Here is a 19,356-nt window from a genome sequence, read left to right as displayed (position 1 = left end):
AATGGAGAATAAATGCAGTCTGAAGGAGAAGAACTGATTGAGGAGTGATTGATTCCATGATGTCACTGATTATAAGAGGCATCCTCAATTTAGTAGCCCTTTGAGGCAGGAGAGGGAATAAAAGAAACGCTACTACATCATCTAACCAGAATTGCAACATGCATTTTGATTTCATTGTTTCAGGGGATACGTGCAAATTAGAAACAGGGAAACGGGGTTTGCCTGTTTGCCTTCCCCATCACTTAGCATGACCCTGGCAGAGAGCAGTTGTTCAACTGTTCTTTAAATGGCCACCTGAATGTACAGGGAATATTTGTTACAACCAGGAAATGCTTGTTGCACAGTCTGTGGTGAGACTGGGGGCAGTGCACGCTGATGGCTAAAATAATGATGACACCTTGGGGCACTGTTAAAGTCTGGTTTGAGGGCCAAGGAAATAACAGTTCAGAGGTAGTGTGGGTGTGTCTGGGGGTTGCATTAAAGAACTTGGTTACACCAGAGAAAAAGCAGTTAAAGATAATTCCAGGGTGTTTGAGGCTGAAGGCCACAAAGTTGGAGAAATTGAAGATGAGGAGAGGTGGGGCAGGGAAAGAATGTGCTATAAGAGGTCTTTTTGAGATTGGCCAGGAAGGGAAAGAGAGATCTGAATAAGGAACTAGAAACAAACTTAAAATGTCCCTACCCCCTCACCCCCAAATGAATTGCACTGGAAGGGTCTGAAATTGTACATCAGTGGTTTCTTTTGACAAATTTTGGCTGAAACATTAAACAGAAACAATGATCCAACTAAAAAATCTGTGATACCTTTATGCTGTTTATATAACAGGGTTTCAAGGGTTTAATTTAGAATATTTCTGGGATGAATAATTGGCTCTTGTTCATGTAAACAAAATGCAGCCTCCACCGGGTAGCCGAATCCCTTTCATCCGGGTCACTCTTGCTCTCCCCAGGAGAGAACTTTCCTTTTCTAGCCCCTTCTCACCTTGGTAAATCATAAACAGCATATTTGTCTTCTGCCTTTTCCAAGCCTTTTTCTCTGTTCCTGTTGAATTATCATTAAAGAATGGCCCTTGTCCTTTCCTTTGTTCTCTGGTATACACAACTGTTTGAATTTAGGTAGAGAAAACCTTCGACTTCTCTGTCCGAAAGAAGGAAATTTGGGGTTTCTACAAACTGAGTGATTTTGCCCAAGTTCCTTTCTTCCCCTTGCTGAACATTTTGTTTTGCTTTAATCAGAGGAATGGCTTTTTCATATTTCAAAATACCCTGAGTCTATGAGAGATGTGCTCAGTAGCCACATGTGGCAAGTGGCCACAGAACTGGATAGTGTCATTTTAGACCATCGCTCAACGGGGCCTGCCCTGCACAGAAGCAAAAGTAAGTTGATTTGAGAAGGGCCTTAGAAAACCCACTTGCCCACTACCCTGTGAATTTTTTTAGGCCTTGTGACTTCGCATTAATCTGATTAAAGCCTAGTGTGATCTGCCCTCTTCATGGGGCCCTTAAAAATGGGAAATACCAGTTTTGAGAAAGAAGAAGGAAAAAGATCCAGATGATCTCATCTCTACAGTTCCAAAGTCATACAATTTGGGAAACTCCCAATTATTATACGTTTTTTGAAGAGTTGGCACAAACTAATTTGGAGATGAAACCTTACTTGAAATGTTGTAAGGTGATTTCTGATCTCTTTATCCCACTTGGCATGAATATTTGCACATTTTGCTATAGAAATATTAATGCGTTTTATTCCTAGATGTTTCCTCAGGCCCTGTTTGGGGAGAGATATGCACCATGTTACTTTTTAAAAATCTGAAATACACTCAATTTCAAAACAATTCTCCCTTCGAGGGACAGGTAGTATTTTTCAAATGGTTTGTTTGTGAACCACTATGAGAAGTATATTTTGCATTGTATCCCAGGGCACACACATACCTGAAGCAAAGGTTTTATGAAACACTGCTCCTTCACTAGAAGCAGCCCATTCTATTTTCTAATACATTTTTTAAGCACAATGCACGAAAGGGTCGTGACCACAGTTTGAAAAACAGACCTCATGGATCAGTGGGCACTGACCTTCTGTGTAATGCCTTTATGTGAACCCCATCAACTCACAATCAGTGCATTGGGCACAAGGTCTGTGCCCAAATATCTATGAGGCCCTGTATTGGGGACCACAGAGAGCAACACAAGGATGTGGTTACCAGTTAGAAAAGAGAGAGAGGAGATAGGCTCAGGGAAGAGGTTCAGACAGGTTCCATCACAGCCACACCCTCAGTGTTGTTGCTTTGTTAGAGATTAGCAATTTTCCTAGTGGTTTGGGTACTATGTGGCTCAAAAGAAAATTATCAGCCTGTAGGTTTTATGCTTGGTCCTTTCTAAGGGAATAGGAAATGAAAATTATTACCGGGCCATTTTATGGCTTTGAGAAATTGAGCCATGCCTTTAAAAGGGTGTGGTTTTCATGGAGCCACCATTTGTTGAAATTTCACTTCTATATTAATAATGAGCCTTCAGTCAATAATGACCAAAACCTAGTTTATGTGAAAGAGCAAATTTACTTGGTTCATGTAGTTGGCAAGTATGTGCTAGTTTCAGGCATGGTTGGATCTAGGGGCTCTGGCAATGTAGTTAGAGCTTTGTCTCTTTTTCTGATTATCAGCTTTGCCTCCCTCTGAGCTGCTTCATCAGTAAAGGCTCTGCTGCAGCTCTGAGTATACATTCTTGTGACTTGCAATCCAAAGAGAAGAAAGGCATCTTTCTCCCAAACCTGAATACCAAATCTAAGAGAAGACTCCAGCCTTGCTTGAACCCATCACTGGTATCTGAGGAATAGTTTTCTGGTCGGATCTCGGCCACATGCCTACCCACTGTGGCTAATGTGGGAATCAGCTAAATTCCATGAAATAGTCCTTCCTTTACCAAAAACAGGAGAGAATGCAAAGTAGACCCAAATAATTGATTCCCCTTTATTATTGATTTGTAACTCCCTCAAGGCTATTAAAGGGACTGATTTCAAGTCGATGGGGTTCACATAAAGGCATTATACAGAAGGTCTGTGCCCAGTTATCAGTCCTTACCCATTAAATGGGGAGGTGTTAGGACCAGCAGAAGCAGGGGTAGTCTAAGCTAGATAGGCATTCAATCTCCTGCTTGATAAAATTGCTCCTTTGCATGGGGGTTCTGCTTCTCCACTCTTTTAATAAAGGTCATTGCAGGCAGCCCCTTTTCTTGCCTTTTCCCATAACCTAATCATGTTGCACTCAACTTACCAGCTGCTTAATCCTGTGGGTTTTGGCCCCTGGCACTGGGGAGTCATGCGTGGAGGTTTACGGATAGAATTTTCTCTGCAGCTGCTTTACTCATGAGCCCAGAGTTGCAGTGTCCACACTTGTCTCTACTATGTCCCTCCCATGCTGGCTGCCCCTGGAAACCCATCAGCACTCACTGGAACAAGTGAAGGTCTTTGTTCAGATCTTTCCACTTCCAGAGATGTCATACCCCTGCTCCATTTTTCCCCACTGGACCTTTGGAATTTCCCTCTCAGTTTCTACTCCTATTATTCCCGAGGCTGGCAGAAACTTTTCTTCAATGTCATTTGCCTGCTTGTCCCTTCTGCCCCCAAACCAGACCTTGGTGACTTTGTATTCCGAACTTCTCAAGGTGTTTTTTTTATTCTGGATCCTTGCCCATACTTTGCTCTCATTAGGATATTCTTAAATTCTACTCTCTTTATCGTCTGTTATAAGTAAATCATTACAATGTAAAGTACACTCAGATTAATGGAATAAACTCTGGGCTTGGGGTCCGAAGGACTTGGATTGATTCTGAGCTCTGGCATTTGCCTTGGTGGAACCAGGGGGCTTCCTCTGCCCTCAGATCTCCTGTGAAACGGGGATGGCAATGCCAACCCCACAGAATAAATTAAAATACTATATGCAGCAGACTTGGTCCAGATTCCAGAATCAAAAATATACCATGGTGGTGTACTCTTGACTTGCAAGCAAATGAAACCTAGTATCAGTTGGATTAAACAAAAATGCGGTATGTTTTGGCCACACATCACCCACATAAGGAAAGAGCTAGTTTGAGACACGGGCTAGACCCAGGGGCTGAAACAGTACTGTTAGGAATCACCAGACTCCGTTTTCCTTTCTCAGAGATGGCCGCAGCAGCCCGAGGCTGGCGTCCTGGCAGCTCGGCCACCCGAGGAAGCAGGCTCTCACTGCCCAGTGGTTGCAGGACGAGTCCCAGCGCTGATGCGCCATTGGCTCAGCTCTGGTCGCGAATCCATCTCTAAGCCAGTCACTGCGACTGGGGGAACGAGATGCTCCGATTGGCTAGGCCCAAGGTCGTGTGGCTGCCCTTGGAGGCAGGTCCATCCAAATCACTAAGTCTGACCGTGGGATAAGGAGATTTTTTTTCCAAAGGACGATCGGGTGCCATTAAAAGAAGGGGCTATGGATGCTGTGAAGGGGAGAAAGCCACAGCCATGCGCTGCGTGCACTCGTGGGCTGCCCCTTCTGAGGCCGTGTTTTTAATCCCATTGTACCGTTTGCCCAAAGGAACGTTTCTGTGCCGATTTGGCAGGCAGACGCCAGGTGGGGAGTAGACAGGAAGAAGGGAGGAGAAGAAGGGAAGGGACCTGGGGGTCACCTGTCAAATCAGGCATGGAGCTGACTCTTGTTCTACCTGTATGTTTTTGGCATCTGCTTTAACTTATTGAAACCCGGGGTGGGGAGCTACAGGAACCTTCAAAAATCTACTTGTTTACTCTTGGCGCTGTTTGTTTCTGGGAAGGTGGGTCCCTGTAAGGGTTATGCTGGTTGCCCTCCACTGCCTCTGCTCCTTCTTGCCGGGACAGTTTAGTGGCCCTGCAAAATCAAACAGGGATATTTCCGATATTTTTGAAGCTGTTCCTATTGACATTACAGTGTGTATGTGTGTTTAAAGATGATGAAGGGTTTTCTATATCCGTCTCACAGAAGTAATTGAGAGTTTATTCAGCAGCTAGCATTTAACTTAGTATAAGCATTTTATGGAATTATTTTTTAGTCTTTATACCAGTCCCTTGAAGTAGTACTATTGTTGCGTCCTCCTTCATGAAATGGGGATGCTGAGGCAGAGAAGTCAATAAACACCCCCAGGCCACACAGGTAGTACCTGGCAAAGCCAGAATGGAACCAGGATTTGAAACTAAGATTTAGGCAGCTTGAATCTGGAGCCTGAACTTCAAGGAAGGGCCCTTGCTGGTGTGAGCCAGTGAGCACCCAGTCAGATTGGGGGGCAGCCTCCTGTGCCCGCCTGTCCCCGGCCTCCCCTGGGCTCCTGTGCCTCCCGGGCTGGGTGACTCAAAGCGGTGTGTGGTGGGGTTGGGACTACTGGAGCCGATCCCTCCTCCTCGGAGGCAGGGGCCTGGACAGGTTCAGAGACCCTACCAGCATGTCAGTCCATTGACATTTCATTACTTTTGCCAAATGCTGGAAAGAAACAAGGGAAATCTGGACTGGACTGTGATCCCCCCACCCCCACATCTTTAATTTGTGTCCTTTGTCTCTTACAAGTTTTACGTGAAGAGAGACAAGTCTAAATTTGCAGCCAAAATTGGAAGCATAGCAGTCAAAACTGAAAGTGTAGCAGCCATCGCAGCAGTTTCTTTTCTCCTTGTAATAACTCACTGCTTTCTGTGTGAGATAGGAAAGGGTGTAAAGAAGGAATGAAATTCCCCATACCCCTCCGTGGAGAAAGAAGGGCTATTAACGCTTTCCAGCCCTTTTCCCCTCTCTCTCTCAAGCACAGTTTTTCTCAAACTTCGAATGTGAACTTGAGTGGCCCCCACCAGCGTCTTGTTCTGAGTCTGAAATTGTTTGTGCCAGTTGTGTGATTTGCCAGGCAGAGAGCTATGCAGCGGACCCTTAGCAGAGCTATCCTCCTGACCCTTCGCCCCTCCCAGCCAGCCTCTGTGATCTCTGAATGCGACCACTTTTCTAGCAGGTTATGTTTAGGGAATGTGCTAACAGGGCTGGGGAAAAAAAGGCCTCTTGGCCCCCACTGCCTCTTTGTCTGATCTGGACCCTGGTGGCTGCTGGAACCTGGAGTGTCTCGCCCCTGCCCACCTGTCTGGAAGTGCTGGAATGTTCTGGGGGTCGAGCTCCTTGCACCCGAGGCCCCGAGGGGAGCAGCTCCCACGCCCTTGCCCACACCCATCCCTTAAGAATGTTTCTCCCTCTGGAGTGTCATCGGCTGCCAGGACCTCCCTCTGGGGGTTATTCCAGGGATTGGAACTGGCCCAGTGGGGACTGGGATTGTGACCAGGAGCGGGTGAGCCCATTGCGAGGGCTGTGGGACTGACCAGCACAGGCTCTTTCAGTGGGAAGCAATTTAGGACGAACTTTCCTTAAGCTCTGTGTCTCTGTGTGTCTGTCCGTCTGGGAGCCTATGTTCTGTAGTTGTTTTCTGAGCACCTACTTTGAGCCAAGCATTGTTGAGGTACGGCAGGGAAAACCAAACCAGAGGATGTGGCCCCAACACACACAGGTCTTTCAGTTTCCCCGGGCATAAAGGATTTACATCTGTGGGATAAATGGAGGAGGACAGATGGGAGAACGGTCCGGGGCAGCTCTGTGCTAAACTCAGAGGAGCAGTGTTTCGGGCGGTTGGAGTGTTGATGGCGGGCCTTGGCGGCCTCCGGCCTTTTCTGCTGAGCTGGTCTTGGTTTGATGCCTTCAGCTGTTACTGTGTGAATTTCCAAAAGGCCCTGTCCAAGAAGCTCTGGCTCCAGCTGGCTCCCTAGCTGGGGTTGGAATTCTGCAGTTGGGGGAAGCATGTTCCATTTGAGAGGTCAGCAGGGAAGAGCTCAAGTTGTTTTTCCAGTAGTGGGAGCCCGGGCAGCGCATCTGCCGGTCTCCGGAGCCAGCCCCTCTCAGCTAATCTGAGAAAGCCGAGGCCGGCTGTGCTGGGGGCAAATGTTTCACGGGATAAGACTCACAGATAGGTGAGAAAAAGCAGATCTTGCAGATATGATGGCAAATGATGACCCTTGAGGGTAGGGTTCAGCTGGGAGCAGAGCATTCACAGCTCTGGTAAGTGAAGCAAAACCCTTCCCCCTCTCCCATTTCTCAGAGATGGAGATAAAGAAAATCTCCAGCATGCATACTGGAGAAAGTTATCTACATTTATGGTTCAATGCCTGGAGCTCCAAGTTAGGGAGGTCAGCGCCAGCCTGTAGGGTGGTCATCTGTGAATCTTTTGTGGGCTGTCTGTCAGTGATAAGAGCTTCCAGTTGATTAAGTACAACAAAGAACTGCCATGTACAACAGTGCTTCTAACTCTATGGACATCTTGGTCCTTGCCTTCCACAGCCTTGCTATCTGAAGGGAAAGGACTTTAGGGGGATAAAAAAATTTTTTTTCAATTGTACTCTTTTTTGTATAACAGGCATGAATCTAGAAAGTTCTCTGTGTAAAATCAGAATGAGTCATATAGAAGTACTATGGAAGTTTGATTTTTAGGGACTTATAAATAATTTTATAAAGTAAAATGACTCTTCATAAAGCAAATAATCTTTCCTGAATTTATCTGGGCTATCGTTACACTCTCTAGATGATTTCCACATGCAGCCCGGGCTGAGAACCAGTGCTTTGTGTTTTTGTGTATATACCTGAGTCGTCGTCCGTTGGATTCATTACGGCGAGGCATGCCTTTTTAAGTCTGCAGGAAGATGTCGTGACAGGCTGGTGTAAGGACACAGGAACCTACCATGTCTGTGCAGAAGCGGGTCAGAGGAGATTTACAAACACTTATCAGTGGCAAATGGATAAACATGATATGTTCCACCCGTATGATGACATGTCATTTGGCCACTAAAAGGAATGGAATACTGATAACATGCCCCAGTGTGGAGGAACCTTGAAAGCATCATGCTGAGGGAAAAGCCGGGCACAAAAGGCCATCTGTTATATGAAATATCCATTTGTATGAGATAAGGTGGAATAGCGTGAATCTACACTGGCCTATGGAGATTGGTGGCGGCCAGGTCTGCGAGAGGGGGAATGGGGAGTGAATGAATGGCTCTGGGCTTTCGGTTTGGTGGGATGAAGTGGTTTTAGAACTAGGTAGTGGTTTGCATAACATTGAATATGTACAACGCCATTGAATTGTACCCTTTAAAATGTTAAGTTGTATGTTATGCCTGTTTACCACAAAAATAGAAATTGAGAACTTTTTATTCATGTGCAAGAGCACAGTAGGTATGAGAGAAGGCCAGCCAGAGGTTTGGCTCCTTAGGTGGAGTGCAGGGGCATGTTTTCCAAAAGCTTGGGAGCCTGAGGGTTCTCTCTGATCAGGAGGAATTTTCTGGGGTGCTGGAAAGACAGTATTTCCCTCCACCGTTGCCCCTGCGGGATGCCATTGCGTGTCGCAGATGAATAAGGTTCATCTTCAGTTATGGACAAATTCTAGTAACTCGAGCGTCTTGCGCCCCAGCAGTGGGGCCCTTGAGGATAATATACGGAGGGGCTGGATCTTGGGAACTTTGGGGAACACATGACTTTACACATGAAGAGCAGATCTGCTCAGTTTGACGTTCGGAAGGAAAATCATGCTCAATTGTTGGCCTTCAGCAAAGGCAGCTGAATAAATAAAAATGTGCACATAGAGCAGCAGGGAAACAGAGAGAAGCAGCTTTTTTTCGGTGTGTTGGGGAGACATTTATGGTTGGGAACCTAGGGACCAAAAGCAGACTGCTTCAAGATGAGAAACACGGGATGGGGGTGGGGGGTCACCTGGGGGCGGAGCCCCGTCAGGGCCCAGGGCAGTGAATCCGCCGGTTGAGTGGTCCAGCTCTGCGTGGGCCTTGGAAGTCTTAAACAAGAATCTTATTGATGATTTGTTAGACCCTGAGCACAGAGCTCTGAACTTTAACAGAGCCGGGATGGAAGGCCGCACAAGGGCCTACAGTTTCCAGAATGAACAACACACTTATTTTCCAGCTCTCCACCGGAGGACGCGGAAGAGACCAAAATGTGGAGTATGGGGGGCGACGGAGGGAGAAGAGAAATGCGCCGTTGCAGAGCCTCGGGAAGTAGCCGCATTCCTCTGAGGAATTGCCGGCCCCTCTGAGCCCCGAGGGGAGGAAAATGTCACTGGGATTGGTGCCAGCTGGGGCCCTGCCTTTGTTGATTGTTATTTCCGAGAGCCTGTTGCTGGACCATGAAAAGGGTGTGTCCAGCAGGAGAATCCCCCAAGGCCTTCCCTGCGGGAGCATCTTGTCAGAGGTCCGAGTCTAGACCAGAAAGGGCGTAAGCATAACTCGGGAGATACTTGATGCACCCCCCAAACGCTGGTAAACAGTGGGCTTTAGCAATAAGGGAATCAGGGGAGGCAGAAGCTGGCGAGAGAACTGAGCCTGGCTGGAAGGCCAGTGCGGACCCAGAGAGGAGAGGAATGACATCTGCGGGCTTTTTGACTCTCCTCTCCTGGTTGCTGGTCCCTTAGTTCTTCAACCTGGAGTTTACTTTTAGTCCAGCACAGCAATTTTAGAGCAGCTTGTCCTCTGCACAGAGACCTGGAGCGCTGCCTCTTCACCCACCTGCCGGGCCCATCAGTTCCCCTGGGAGGGCCACCGTGCTGCTTGGCTCAGGACGGGGCACGGACTGGGGTGCAGTGAATGTTTTTTGGATGAAGCATCCCGGCGGGACTCTCTTAGCTGCTGCCCAGGTCTTTCCTGCATGCTGTCCTGGTGGCTGTTTCTTTTCTCTTTTTTCTTCCACCCGCCCACGTTCATTTTAAAACTGAGTTATCATTCACAACATAAAATTCACCATTTTTAACCATATATTTCAATGGTTTTTAGCCTGTTCACTAGGTTATACAACCATCACCCACAAATTTCAAAACTCTTCCATCACCCCAAAAAGAAACCTACACCTGTTAGCAAGCAGCCCCGATCTCCCCTCCCGCATATCCTCACAACCACTAACCTGATTTCTGTGTCCCTGGGTTTGCCTCTTCTGGACATTAGGTATAAATGGAACCATACAATGTGTTGCATTTTGTGTCTAACTTATTTCACGTAGCATAGTGTTTTTCACATTCACCCACTAGCATGTATCAGAATTTCATTATTTATTTTTTTTCTTTGCATGGGCAGGCTCTGGGAATCAAACCCGGGTCTCCAGCACAGCAGGCAAGAACTCTGCCACTGAGCCACCAGTGCACCGCCCTTCATTCTTTTTTATGGCTGATAATGGTCCATTGTATGCATATTCAGTATTTTGTTTATTTGTTGATAGACATTGGGGTTGTTTTCCCTTTGGGGCTAATCAGAATAATGCTGCTCTGAACATCCGCGTACAAGTTTTTATATGTTTGCAGTTCTTAGGTGAATGCTAGCAGCGAAATTGCCGGGTTATATGGTAGTTCTTTGCTCAACATTTTAAGGAATGGCCAAACTGTTCCTTAGTGGCTGCACTATTTGACATTCCTACCTTGCTTACATTTTCTGGCTTTGATTTTGTTTCCTAAAAGCCAACCTGGCACATTTGTGCTTTTTGCCATAAACTTGATGTGACTCAGAACTCCAGCTGGAGAGCTGAGATGCAAATGGCGACCGAAGGAAGAAAGGGCAATTTGGGCCCAGCTTCTGTGTTACCCTACTTCTCTTCAAGGCGAAACCAGTATTCCAAAGATGGGTCAGTGAGGGAGGCTCACCAGCCGCTACTTCTAGCAAAGATTCTAATCTTTAGGGTCAGTCACATCAAGACAGAATGAAGGGAGAATGGGGCTATTCAGCATTTCCCATGTTTGTAGGAAACCCTGGCAGTGTGTGGAAGCTGTTTGTCCTTGGGGATCCTGGAAGCAGGATTCTCCGAAGTCAGATTCCACCCTCCCCTCACATGACTTGAAGCACATCTCTGGAAGCCTCCCATTCTCCCAGAGGATTTTGGCTGAGAAGGGTGTCAGGAAAAGGCCTCAGAGCCCAAGAGGAAACACAACTGTCCTTCCATGCAGGTCAGCTGTTGGCCTTGACATCCCCTGAAGGGGATGGAGTGGAGACGTGGAGCCTCCTATGTTCCCAAGATTGGCATCAGAAGCCTTTCCTTCCTTAGGCCTGGGCATCTGATGGTGTACCACATTTCTTGACCACCCAAGGACATCTTCTCTTACAGTGCCTACATCTGATTGAATCATTCCTAGGTTCCACTGGCTCTACCTGTCACGTACCTTAAGTCCTTCCCCTCCTCTGCACCCTCTCTTCCCTCTCCCCTGCCTTGTGGGAAAGGCTGGACCAGAAAGTAGAGGCCATGATCCAGAGAACCCTCCCTGGCTTCTGGGAAATGACCATGGCCAGCAGACTTCAGACAGCAAGAACTTTGGACTTGGGTGAACTCAGTAGACCCCCATGCCAAAACTAACTGGGGATGTGATTGAGTTAGGATTGTGAGAATTAGAGGTGGTGGGCAAGCAGCACCTTGCATGGTGCCCACTTGCTGTGATTAGGTTATACCCTTGTCATTCTGGTCTGCCCTAATGCAGTCACCTCCTAACTGGCCTCCCTGCCTCCCCTCCTGGTCCCCTGGTTCCCTTCCACATCCATCTTACTGTTTTTAGTTATTCTAAAACCCCTGCTGGGTCCTAGTTCTAACCTACGTAAAGTATGGCCTTGCTTGGTGCTCCCCCTCCACGGCCTGGAGGTCCTGCAGGAGTAAGGCCCTAACTCTTTAGCAAAGCATGTGAGGCCGTTCTTGACCTGGTACCTCCAATTCTACAGTTCTGGCCTTAGCGTCCGCTTTCTTCTCCCCCTTCCAGCCAGCTTTTACCTGCCCCCATGCTCTGTGTGCCCCAAGCACATCATGTGTATTCAGCACTTGAGTTTTCTGATCATCTAATTCCCTTTTTCTTAAAATGCCTCTGATTCTTCCTGGTGAGCCCACTTTAGGAATTCTATCCCCTGATAACTCCAGAGTTTGTCACTCATTTCCTCCTTGTAGCCATCATCCTTGGAGGCATTCCTAAACTACTTCTGTTCTCACCCTCTGTCTTCGGTGGGACCTCTGGAAGGACTCGGGATCCCATCTGGGCCATTTTTGTCTCGCCAGGCACCACACTGTCAACCCCTCAACGCATTTGCGCGCATGAAAGTAAACAAAGGCTGTTTTCCAGGAATCGGGCAGTTTTTGGGAATAGCTAAGGATGTAGATGTAAAGAGATACTTTCAGTTTTCATGCCTTTTTTGTTTTTAAGTTCGGAAGCAGCAGTAGTGGGTCAGCCTTGAGAAGTTCAGAAGGCCAGGAAAAGTGTCGCTTGAGACCCTAATTGCCTTTCAAGGCCCTTCCTTTCACTTGCTCTCCGGGACAATTAGCTGATTGAAGGCTTCGGGTTGGTTTCTCCATATTTATTCTGTTGGGTCCTGCAGCCAACAGGAAACTCATAAGTAGCTGTAAAAACAAAACAAAACACAATTTACCTAAGGCCTTGCCCCCCTGCTGCCTTTTCCATGAAGCCTAGCTTCTGACCGTGGTTGAAATGGGCACCAATTCGCTTGACTCGGGAGTGGCTTGCCTCGGTCTGCAGTTGCTTCACATGGGCTGGTTTTGTCAATGAGCTTGCAAAAGGCAAGGACTACCCTGTCCTGACTCCTCTTCTGAATCTCACAGTGAGCTTAGGCTGAGGGCCTCACACAGTGCTGGGCACGCAGTTTTGGGGTCTCCCTTGATGCTTACTGATTGGTGGGCTTTGGGAGTTTTTGGTGGTGCCTTCTTGAAACCAACTTAGTTAGCTTCTTGGTGACCCCCTTGCAGTGTTCTTCACAATACATACACACAGGGCAAGCGACTCCGCCATCGACCTACTGCCCTGTCCCAAGCAGATCTGCCTAAAACTAGCTTCTTTCTTGCCTCGCCTTTGCTACCACTTAACATCTACTTACCTAGTCCCCTGCAGAGATGAGGGCCAGCTTCTATTCCACCTCCAGGTACGTGGGCCAATATTTATTACACACAGTATTTGGGCAGCTGGCTGCATTCTACCCTTCATCTGGTTTTCAACAAGCCAAAGAGTGGAAACATAGACCCATGTGGATCCTGCATAGTTCTTCAGCAAGAGAAACAGAGAGAGATGGTTTCTCTGCTTCTTCTCCAGCTTTGGCAAGAAAGAGTGTTCCTTCTGGGAAGAGCATGCCTCTGGTCTATGATAGGCAGTGCCTGTCACCCCAGTGGTTCATATGACAGTCATATATGCTGGTGCCTGTTTCACTGCTTTCCTCGGAAAGGAACAACACTCTACCACCCTCCTCCCACCTTTCCATTTCTTTTGTCTACCTCCGTTCCCCAAAGAATGGCAATATTTATTGCTGGGAGTTTGTTTTTTCCATGCATAGAGTTCAGAGGCCACCATGCCACCAAGATCCAAAGGGTGTTTGAACAGAAACAGGCCACTGAGCTCTCCATTAAGACCAGGAGAGGATGGGGGCTTCCGTCTCTAATAGGAGGGGCTCAGAGATAGTCTAGGGCTCTGGTTCACTGCTGGAGAGCCAGGCCTCTGGGGGATGCTGAAAGAATGTCCAGCATCTCCCAAAGGAACCAGGTGGGGTGTCATTAAAAGTTTGGCCATGCGGTCAGGCCACAGCCCAGCTCCGTCATAGACTGGTTGGGACCTGGGGGGACTTCTCTGAGCCACCAGGCCCTCATCTGCCAAATGGGGCTAATGACGCCCATGTCCTAGAGTTCAGCAAACTAACAGGTGCCCGATAAGTTTATTTATTCATTCATTTATTCATTTCACAAGCAAGCATTCAACACCTCTGACAGTGTGAGGTGCTGCAGATGTAGGACAGACGTGGGCCTGGCTCTCCTGGGCCTACAGACTAGACTCAGGTGAGGAAGAAAAAATAAAATTTAAAATGAGCAAAATAAAAACAGTTATTTTATTCATTGTTTATTTTTTTGTTCATTTTTAAATTTTATTGTTAAACCTTTTAACATTTATGTCTTAAGTTGTGATGAGCAGTATGGAGTTGTACGAGAAGAGTTAGAGAATAATAAGGAATGTCTACTTTGGATATGCGTGGTCGGGGCAGACTTCTCCGTGAAGGTGACCTTCCTTTCCCTCCCTCCCCTTATGAGGCACAGTGGAGAATGTTACATAGCCAAGTTTTGCTTTTCCTCTAAAGGGGCGTTTACAGCTGAATGCCACTGGTGGAAAGGAAGAAATAACTATTGGTGTCATGGAGGGGGAGAGGTAAAATCAGGATAAAAAGTGAAGATTACGACAGTTTACTCTCTGTGATTGGTATAGCATTTCACCAGCACAGTCTGTGTAGGGCTCTGCAGGTTTCATGTCCTTTATGGCCACCCCATGAAACAGTGGGGCCCCATGGTTTTATCAACTTTACAGAATAAGAAACTGAGCCTTGGAAGAATTCTAGGGCTGCTCTGAGTTCCCGTAGCCCTGAGAAAGGACAAGTCAGGACCTGGTCCTGCCTCTGACTCCTCTCCTGACATCTTTGGGAGCAGGACCCTCCTGGGATGGCCTCTGACACTGGACTTAGACCAGCGGTTCTCAACCTGGGCTATGCATTGGCATCACCTGCTTCCTGGTGAAGAACTGCTGACCCCTGGGTTTCACCCCAGAGATCCAGATGCCATCAGTCTGGTGTGTGGCCTGGGCAGCAGGACATTCAGAAGTTCTCCAGGTGGTTCCAATGTGCAGTCAGGGTTGAAAGCCACTAGTTTAGAAGCTCAAGGAGCTGCAGGTATTGGTGAGCATGTTCTGGACAACCAGTAGGAAGGGAAAGCCAAGGTGACAAACCCAATGGCAAATGCAGTGTCCTGTTCTTAATAGACATTTGGGTCATTTACAACAACAAGAACTACAGTGATGGGACCGTGCTGACTCCTGGGCTTTTGTCCTGTGAACCAGTGTCTCTGCAAGGTGGTTCCAGCTAGAAATTGGCCAGTGCTCCTTTTCACAGCAGTCCCTGAGAGCACATATTTGACATCCTGGTCCATTGAACCTGAACCTTTACTTAGCTTGGGAGTGATGCTGGACTAGGTGGCAATTGAGTTGGCGCCATTATTGAAGAAATTCAGGGGAAGGTTTTGTTTGCCAAAGAGTGACTTTAATGGATCATCCATGATTCTGCTGGGACAGAATCTTCACTGTTTCATCTCCTTGGAGGGACTCTGTGCTTCCCCATCATTGGGGAAAGATTAACCTAGGTCAGTGACAGTGTTTTTTTGCATAAGTGTGGGTTGCACCAACCTGTGACCACATTCCCCAGACTCTGACTTGCACCGACTGACCTTTATGGAGGAGGAACACGTTGCCAGTAGGCTCACGTGGTCTGATGGCCGTAGGTGGGCGTATTGGTCCTGGTTGCCTGGGCACCAATACTGTCCATCTGTGGAGGACTCTGGGTATTTTGGGGACTTCCCTGTGCCAGGCTAACTCATGCATGCTTTGGTGTTGTAGTATTTCAGAGTCAGGCTCAATGGTGTGATGGAATAATGTGGCCTGAGCTCCCAGGCTTTCTCCAGTTCACTCACCTGGTCTCTGCTCGCTGAACTCAAACTAAATGCCATTGTAGGTCAAGCCAGTGGACTGTTCAGCTCAAATTTCCCTCTGACAGTCGCCCCAGGGGAATTTATGATAGATTGTCATTGCCTTGGAGAGTGACCTTTGAAAAGGTCAGGGTGTGTCCCAAATATCCTAATTTCTCTTATTGCCTTGAAGATCTGTCACACTTGAGTCCACCTAACCCCTTCTCAAACTAACGTGACTTTTTGGTCCATATCATGTGTTGGCATTGTGAGTTTCCTATCCTGACCACTAGGTTGTGAGTGCTTTCAGCTCTGGGACCACGTTCCCTCTTTCTTTTACCCTCTGAGACCCTGCATGAATGCTCATTGACTAGCCCTGAATATTTGCTCACGTGCTATGAGGGAGCATGGATCCTCATCCCTCCTGACTTTCGTCTCTAGAAGAGAGTTATCATTTTGCAGTCATCACTTTCCCTCTGGCCCCTAGTTTAAGTCAGATCCCCCATCTCTATACCTGTTCTGCTCCTGTTTGGCTCAGTCATCCAAAGCTAGCAGTTCCATCACCCTGGGTGAGTCAGGGTGACTTTTGCCGCATGGTTCCCATTCTTTAGTGAGGCTGGCTGGTCAGAATGGGTCGCTGAGGTCTTTGGCTCTAGCTGAGAAGCCCCATTGGGTCTTACCACCCATTAAGATTAATATTGGGGTGCCTTTCCCTCAGTGCATTCCTGACCTATATAGGTTTCACATGATGCTTCTCTGTCTGCTCAGAAAGCTCCAGTGGCATCTGCTTTGGGTAAACATTGGACAGCCTGGAAGAACTTAATCTCTGAGAGTGCCCTGTGCCCCCTTTACCCTCGCGTCACTGGTTATTTATAAATCTGCCCAGTACGATGGTGGGCCTGGCCGGCAATGCCAGCAGAATGAGGGGGTGGGCAGGCGACTGAGTGCAGACTTCCAGAAAATGCCTGTTTCTCCCTAGCCTTGATTTGTTCTCAGAACAATACTCACAAAGGGTTGCCCATGCAGAATGAAATAGCTCAGGCTGGTCTGAAGCAGAGGGATTACACATAAAGCAGGAGCCTTTAAGAGTTCCAGATGGTGGACGAGTTGCTAGGTTCCAAGTTTTGGAACAGCCATTCCATGTGGTAAACTTTAGGAATTTTGTTTGGGAGAATTGTTTGAGTTCTCAGTATGCTTACTGTATTATATTAACTAAAAAAGTGGGGAAGGCTCCTTTTTAAAAAATCCACCCTAATATTTTAACTAGACCAGGCCTTACCAGATACTTGGGCATATAATTGGATTCTCTTTAATCAGGTCCACAATTTACTTTTGTGTGTAATTTGGCCTTGGAGCACTTTGGTTTGCAGAGAGGATGGATGGATTTGCTTTGCTTTCATTCATAGTGGCAAATATCAGACATCGTACTGGGCTCTAGAAGTATGAGGCAGTCACAATGCCTGTCCTGTTGGGGCTCACGTCAAATAGCAGGGACAGATACCACAACACAGTGTGCTAAGGGTTCTGAGGGGGTATATTAGTTTCCTGTGGCTGCTGTTACAAATTCCTATAAGTTTGTATGGCTTAAAACAACACAAACATATTATCCTACGGTTATTGAGGTCAGAAATCTAAGAGAGGTCTGCAGGGCCGTGTTCCCTTTGGAGGCCCCAGGGAGAATCTATTTCCTTGCCTTAGCCAGCTTCCAGAGGCTGCCCACCTTCCTTGGCTTGGGGCCACTTCCTCCATCTTCAAAGCCAGCAGCATAGCATCCTCCTCGCTGATCTCTGCTTCCATGTGTACAGTCTTAGTCTAACTCTGCTCCTCCTGCCTCCCTCTTATAAAGACCCTTGTGTTTCTATAGGCCCACCTGGATAATCCAGGATAATCTCCCCATTGTTAAATTCCTTAATTTAATCACAGCTGCAGAGTCTCTTTTACCATGTAAGGTAGCCTGTCTGCAGGTTCCAGGGATTAGGACATGGACACCTTTGGGGGACTGTTATATTCAGTCTGTCCCCAGAATGGTGGTGCCCCTAAATGGCTTATCTATTAAAGGAAGGTCACTATTCCAGAGACCCAAGGAAGGTGTCCCAGGAGGAGTGCTTTCTAGACCTAGACCTGAGGGATAAGTAGGACTGAGCAAGGAGAAGAGAAGTCCACGGTGCAGGAAGGCCATCGGAGAGAGAAGTACAGAGCCAGAGCGTGAGGATGGGCGCAGCTGGGTGACCTGGTGGCAGTAGGTGGGGCCTGGGAGGCCAGTGAGGGTGAAGGAGAGCCAGGAGCAATTGTTAATCATGGACTCCTGTGATAGGATTTGTATTTTGGAAGTTATGAAGGCAAACCAAGATCAGGCTTAGAATTATAGAGTTTCAGAGATAGAAGGAGTTTTACAAAGCATTTGCTGTATGTGCAGGGTGGTTCAGTGGTACGATGCTTACCTACCATGTGGGACGCCTGGGTTTGATTCCCAGCTCGTGCACCAACAAAACAACAACAAAAAAGCGTTTGCTCTCAACCTGTCACTTCACAGATGGTTAGACTAAGAAGGTTATGTAGTAAGTCCAGGGTCACCTAGAGAAAGTCAGCATGAGAATAACCCTCATTAAAACTGCAGTTCCAGAAGCAGTTCTTAGTGACCAGCACAGCACTGAAGGCTCTGTTTCCTTCAGCCTGTTAGGGGAGGCACTGACAGTGGAAGAGATACACTCGGCAAATTGCACTGACTTGGCTGCTGCTGCTTTGGCCAGAGTCATCCATCCCAAAGTCAAGGGCCTGTTTTCCTCTTCCTGCAACCCTGGGACTGAGGCTCTGGCCTCCTGGCTGGGGACCCCAACATGCTGCCAGGTCTCATACCTCTTGAGACCAGAAGGTCTGCTGGGGGTGCTGCAGAACCCAGAGGTGTATCCAACCTGGGCCTTTGGAGAGAAGACCACTGCTCTCATCATTTCTTCTGGTTTTTGTCTCTAGCCCTGGAACAGCTGCTGACAGAACTGGACGACTTCCTCAAGATTCTCGACCAGGAAAGCCTGAGCAGCACTGCGGTGGTCAAGAAGAGTTGCCTGGCTGAGCTTCTCCGGCTGTACACCAAGAGCAGCAGTAAGCTGGGCCCTGGGACCTTGGAAGGGCCTCCGAGGAGATAGAAAGATGCTGCACAGATGGCGGGAACGGGAGTCACTAAAACACTCAGCCATGTAGCCCATGAGTGAGGTTTTCAGACCAGTGTTTTCAAATCACTTTTCCTTACTGGTTGAAAGTAGAGAGTGAATAACAGGAAACTACTATAATAAGTAACACTTAATTGAACACTTTGCATGTACACAAGTATTAACTTATTTAATCTTCGATCCTATAAGGTTGCTGCTGTTGCTACAATTGAGGAAACTGAGGCTCAGCGAGTTTAAGTAACTTGCCCAGTGTTACACAACCCAAGGGAAAACATAGTTTAAAGGCTTTGCAGCAATCACAGAACCCTGAGCCTGTGATTTTCTCTTTGCCTAAATTATTTAAAAATTTCTGAAATTTGCAAGCACTGTATACCACCAAGCAACAATTCCTCTCCCCTGCTACCATTCCCTGGTAACTTTTCATCTATTTTCTGTCTCTGCAAATGTGCCATATCTAGATATTTCATGCATATGAACTCATGCAGCATTTGTCCTTATGTGTCTGCTTATTTCTAACTTCAGTGTAATGTTTTCAAGTTCCATCCATGTGGTAGCATGACTCAGAACTTCATTCCTTCTCACAGCCAGATGATATTCCATTGTGTATATGTACCCCATTTTGCCTGTTCATCCATTCATCCATTGATGGGCAC

The 19,356-nt window shown here is 47.3% G+C and overlaps 1 protein-coding gene across 4 annotated transcripts in view; it reads left to right on the top strand.

Annotated features, from left to right (window-relative positions):
- AFAP1L2 (actin filament associated protein 1 like 2) overlaps positions 1-19,356 on the top strand; it is a 102,511-nt gene that overhangs the window by 46,845 nt on the left and 36,310 nt on the right. For all 4 annotated transcript variants that reach the window (XM_077126094.1, XM_077126093.1, XM_077126096.1 and 1 more), the window contains one exon: positions 18,507-18,635. In XM_077126094.1, coding sequence (XP_076982209.1) covers positions 18,507-18,635 — 129 coding nt within the window. The remainder of the gene's footprint in view (positions 1-18,506; positions 18,636-19,356) is intronic.

The sequence above is a fragment of the Tamandua tetradactyla genome, chromosome 13, assembly GCF_023851605.1.
Source record: "Tamandua tetradactyla isolate mTamTet1 chromosome 13, mTamTet1.pri, whole genome shotgun sequence".
In the NCBI taxonomy this organism is placed as follows: Eukaryota; Metazoa; Chordata; class Mammalia; order Pilosa; family Myrmecophagidae; genus Tamandua; species Tamandua tetradactyla.
Note: the sequence above shows the minus strand (reverse complement) of the source record. Positions and strands in the feature narration are given on the sequence as shown.